This window comes from Sinocyclocheilus anshuiensis, unplaced genomic scaffold (assembly GCF_001515605.1).
Source record: "Sinocyclocheilus anshuiensis isolate Anshui unplaced genomic scaffold, SAMN03320099.WGS_v1.1 scaffold445, whole genome shotgun sequence".
Taxonomy (NCBI): Eukaryota; Metazoa; Chordata; class Actinopteri; order Cypriniformes; family Cyprinidae; genus Sinocyclocheilus; species Sinocyclocheilus anshuiensis.
Genome location: NW_015540852.1, coordinates 343798 through 348616, shown reverse-complemented (window position 1 = coordinate 348616; position 4819 = coordinate 343798). Strand labels below are relative to the sequence as shown.

The 4819-nt window shown below is 35.9% G+C and overlaps 1 protein-coding gene across 1 annotated transcript in view; it reads right to left on the bottom strand.

Moving 5' to 3' along the window:
- insc (INSC spindle orientation adaptor protein) overlaps window positions 1-4819 on the bottom strand; it is a 98726-nt gene that overhangs the window by 27949 nt on the left and 65958 nt on the right. Inside the window, exon 7 of the mRNA XM_016485217.1 lies at window positions 3289-3414. Within this exon, the coding sequence (XP_016340703.1) occupies window positions 3289-3414 (126 nt within the window). The remainder of the gene's footprint in view (window positions 1-3288; window positions 3415-4819) is intronic.

Here is a 4819-nt window from a genome sequence, read left to right as displayed (position 1 = left end):
TATATATATATTATTTTTGGTTATTTGGTACCAAAAATGTTGTGTTGTGTTTAAAAACCTACTTTTGCGAACTAGTCCTAGGTTTTTCACTCAGTCTCAATCAAACCACTGCAGTAATATTCTCTGGACTCTCTAGATCAATAATTATCAAAAACATGTTGAATTTTGTTCTTTGGTTGCCTTTAATTGGGTCATTTAAAAAAGGGCGTGGTCAAATATACCCCAAAACGTATAAAGTGCTGAAACCCTATTGTAATTGTTAGAATTTTTTTTATTATTATTATTTTTCTCCGCTAAAACTGATCGTGCAGACCAAACCGTAAGGTGTAGAGAGATGAAACTTGGCCAGAAGGTAGAGCTCCCTGAGGGAACATTCTGACAAAGACTCACCCAAATCGGTCAAAGGGGGGCGCTACAGCGCAAAAAACTAAAATTTCAGACATTTTTGCCCATAGCTCGTACACAATTTGTCGTAGACTCAAACATTTTACATCGTTGCGATCCTTGGGTCATTCCAAACAAACATTTATACTTACAGCAAATGGTACTCTACGACGCACGGTTTTTCCGCAAAATTGAGTTATGTCCAAAACCTACTTTTGCGAACTAGTCCTAGGTTTTTCGCCCGATCGGAACCAAACCACTGCAGAAATATTCTCTGGACACTGAATATCAATAATTATCAAAAAAAAAGTTGAAATTTTGATTTTCGTGCGCAACAGTGTGCAAAGACACATCTATGCTAACGTAAGCAAAATGTTATTTTAGCTATAACTCTTGAACAGAATGAAATATCTTCACCAAACTCAGTACACGTGTACAAGCTCAATCTTTGAACAAATAATAAAAAAAAAACGCGCAGCTCTGCCACTTGGTGGCGCTAAAATACAATATTTGTATAGAAAATGACCTCAAATTGCAGAACATGTAACGTGGTGACAACATGTGTCAGATGACTCTTAACAAGCATGCAAACTTTCATGGAGATCGGACAGTAGGTGGCGCTATAACAGTTGAACATGCCTCAAAAATACAATATTTGTATAGAAAATGACCTCAAATTGTAGAACATGTACATATATTCACAAAAACACAAGATCTTCATATCATATGATAGATCTCCTCATTCTGAACAACGTTGCCTCTGGGACTAATGCTGTCAATCAAATCGTTCTTTAAATATTCTCAATTATGTTAAAAACCTACTTTTGCGAACTAGTCCTAGGGTTTTCACTCAGTCTCGATCAAACTACTGCAGTAATATTCTCTGGACGCTCGAGATCAATAATTATCAAAAAAAATTGAATTTTGTCCTCTGGTTACCTTTAACAGGGTCATTTAGAAAAGGGGCGTGGCCAAATATACCCAAATGCCTATAAAACCTAAATGAAAACTCAAAACTTTACGAAACTCAGTGAAAACACGTGTCAGAAGACACTTAACAAGCATGCAAACTTTCATGGAGATCGGACCATAAGTAGCACAATAACAGTTAAAAAGGCCTCAAAAATACAATATTTGTATAGAAAATGACCTCAAATTGTAGAACATGTACATATATTAACAAAAACACTAGATCTTCATATCATATGACAGGTCTCCTCATTCTGAAGAACTGTACCTCTGGGACCAATGCTGTCAATCAAACTGTTCATTAAATATTTGAGATTATTTTAAAAACCTACTTTTGTGAGCTTGTCCTTGGTTTTTAACTCAAAATCAATCAAATCAGTGCAGTACTATTCTCTAGACTCTCTAGGTCAATAATTATCAAACAAATGTTGAACATTTGCATTTGCACAACTATAAACTGGTCATTTTATAATATGTTCTTTAGATTGTGTACCCAAAGGCCTAAAATCCTAAAAGAAAGCCCACAATGTCTCTCAAAACTGTGTAAAATGATGCATAATTTCATTCTAAACAAGCATGCAAAATTTAAGAGAAATTGGGCAAAAAATAACACTGTAATAGTTATAAAGGTTAAACACAGTGTTGTATGAGAAATTGCATCTATAACCACTAGATGGCAGCGGAAGACCACTAATGGCCTCATTAAATGCCCTAAAACAGTACTAATTATAGGTTTGCCTATGGATTCATGCTAAGACATTATAAAATCACTGTTATAACATTTAAAATCACATTGAGTCAAAGTTTACCATTTTGTTCATTCAGACATATCAGTTCTTACAATTATGCCAGATTATAACAACAGTGAAACCTGAAAATAACATATACACTTTTAAAAAGAAAAGACTTGCAATAAGTTTTGTGTCACCTATCTCAAATAACTATATCTGCAACAAAATGTGTGTGCACGTATGTCTGTGTATGTGTGTGTCTGTTTGTGTGTAAGCATGCTTATTGAGTATTAATATAATAGTTTAACCATTTAATTTCTGTGTGTGTGTGTGTGTGTGTCTGTGTCTGTGAGCCTTTTCTCCATTTTGGATGTGTTTTACTGTCAGCCATACATCCAGGTTGGCCTAGACCCTAAAACATACCACCTTAAAGCCCTTCAAGTGCTTGAACCCCGGTAATTGCTGCTTGCAGCTATATTTATTATTGTTGTTGTTGTTTTCAGTTAATGATTACTTTACTTCAGATAACAAAAATGTTTTTTTTTTTAAGTTAACTACAATAATCCTGGTTTAAGGCAACATTCCAGGTTTCAGGATAAAACTGAATAAGTGCTCACATAAATACTCACATAGTTTTACAATCATCCTGGTTTTCTGCTAAAATATAAAAAGAAAAAAGCAGTAACCTCATGAACTGGTGTGTTTGTGACATTCAACTTTCAGTGGCGCACAAACTTCATATGTCAGAATCTTTGGACATTCAAAACCAGCATCACTTCATTACTTCATTCACTTACTGTTACAGCTGGTAGATCTTCAGCAAACCAGCCTCTCCTGTGTACTGCAGTAGTTTATTATCTTCCTTTTTTCCGTGTTTAGTGTTTAGACTCATAAACAGAAAATATGTCATATTTCTGCAACATGATATTCTTGGCCAAACCTCTCCAGGTCTGTTTATATATCAGTTGGTGTATTTGATGTGGTTATAAGCTTTCCACATCTACAGATTATAGTGTTGTAAAGTGAAATGTTCAGTCTAATTAACATCTGTGAAAATGAATCTAAAGGCTTGAATACACTCTCATCGGTGAAAAAAAATTAAGGTAATATATATATAATAAACGAGAGATACTGCATTCTCAGCTCACTCAGATTCTGCTGCACACATGTGGATCCTTTTATGTGTATGCTAGGAAACTGATACCTTTTCCAGCTGGCTGATGCCCTCTTCAACACAGCAGATAGAAGCCACAGTCCTCAACGCCTGTGCGTACAGAGTACTGAAGCAGTCCTGCCGGCAGATCTTCAGAAGGGCCACCACAGCTCCCTCCTGTGGACCACACAAATGGTCTTGCTTTAATAAATGCATTCAAATATAAATTATTAATCTGCTGAGAAAACTCTAACCTTCAGTAACATTTGAGTTGATATGTATCCTTTTCAAGAATTTAAACCTCAATACAGAGTAAATATAACTTAATATACTTAGCATATCTTTGTGCTGTGTGAGTATGTGAATGGGTACATAAGGTAAATCAATGGTGTGTGTGTGTGTGTGTGTTGTTGGTCTATTTACAGAAATAAGTAATAAGATCAGCCTCCTTTAACCCAGAACTGTGGATGACAGAAATCGGTCGCCACTACAGAGAAAATGACTGCGAGACGAGCTAACCACTGTCATTATGTGAATAAGCTTAATTATGTGGGCAACACAGCACGTCATCCTGAGGCCACGCGATGCCACACTAGAGAGCCTCAATCTGCAGGATATTCACACAGGCACATGACCACATCAGCTCCAGCTTTCTCATGCTCATCAGTCTGTTCTGTCTCTGGGTTTAGTGACGTACAGTAAATGTGGAAGTTAGCACTCAAAAACCCATCTTAGTGAAACACTTTATCAATGGGTAACTGTCAGAATTTTTAAATTGCACCCTTTTTATCTTTCAATCAATACAACGCAATAGTTAATACAAATTTACTATTGATTGTTTATGTGTAAATTATTATTATTATCAGCTTATTTTTCTTTCTTTAACTAACCATGACATCAAATGGTTTGATGTTCCTATGCAATCATGTTCATCCATTCCTTGAAGTGAGATTTTTAATTATTATTAGCTTGGCTAATTGTAGATAAGACTATTTCAGTATATCTGTATACACTAAAAAGTTTGGGGTCATATGATTTTTTTAAAGCATCAAAACATCTGTACTTTTATTCAGCAAGGACATATTAAATTGAACAAAAGTGACACTAATGTAATGTGAAATGTAAAGAAAACACCACTTTCAGTTTATCATTGAATCCTGAAAAAAACACTGTATCATGGTTTCACAATTACAAAACAACCATTTTCATCTGTTATAATAATAAGAAATGTTTCTCGAGCAACAAATCAGCATATTCGATTTCTAAAGGACATGTCTCACCAAGAGACCACAGTCTGTTAGGATTAACTACTCCATCCTTACCTTGAACACTGGCATACCACAGGGCTGTGTTCTGAGCCCAATTCTCTACTCCCTTTTCACCCATGACTGCATACCTGTACATGGCTCTTACTCCATAATTAAGTTTGCAGATGGCACCACAGTCTTAGGCCTGATCAGCGGTGACTATGAAATGGCCTACAGGAAGGAGGTTTAGCATCTGGCAGTGTGGTGTGCCAACAATAATCTTGCACTCAACACCCAGAAGACCAAAGAACTGATTGTTGACCCCCGGCGGACTA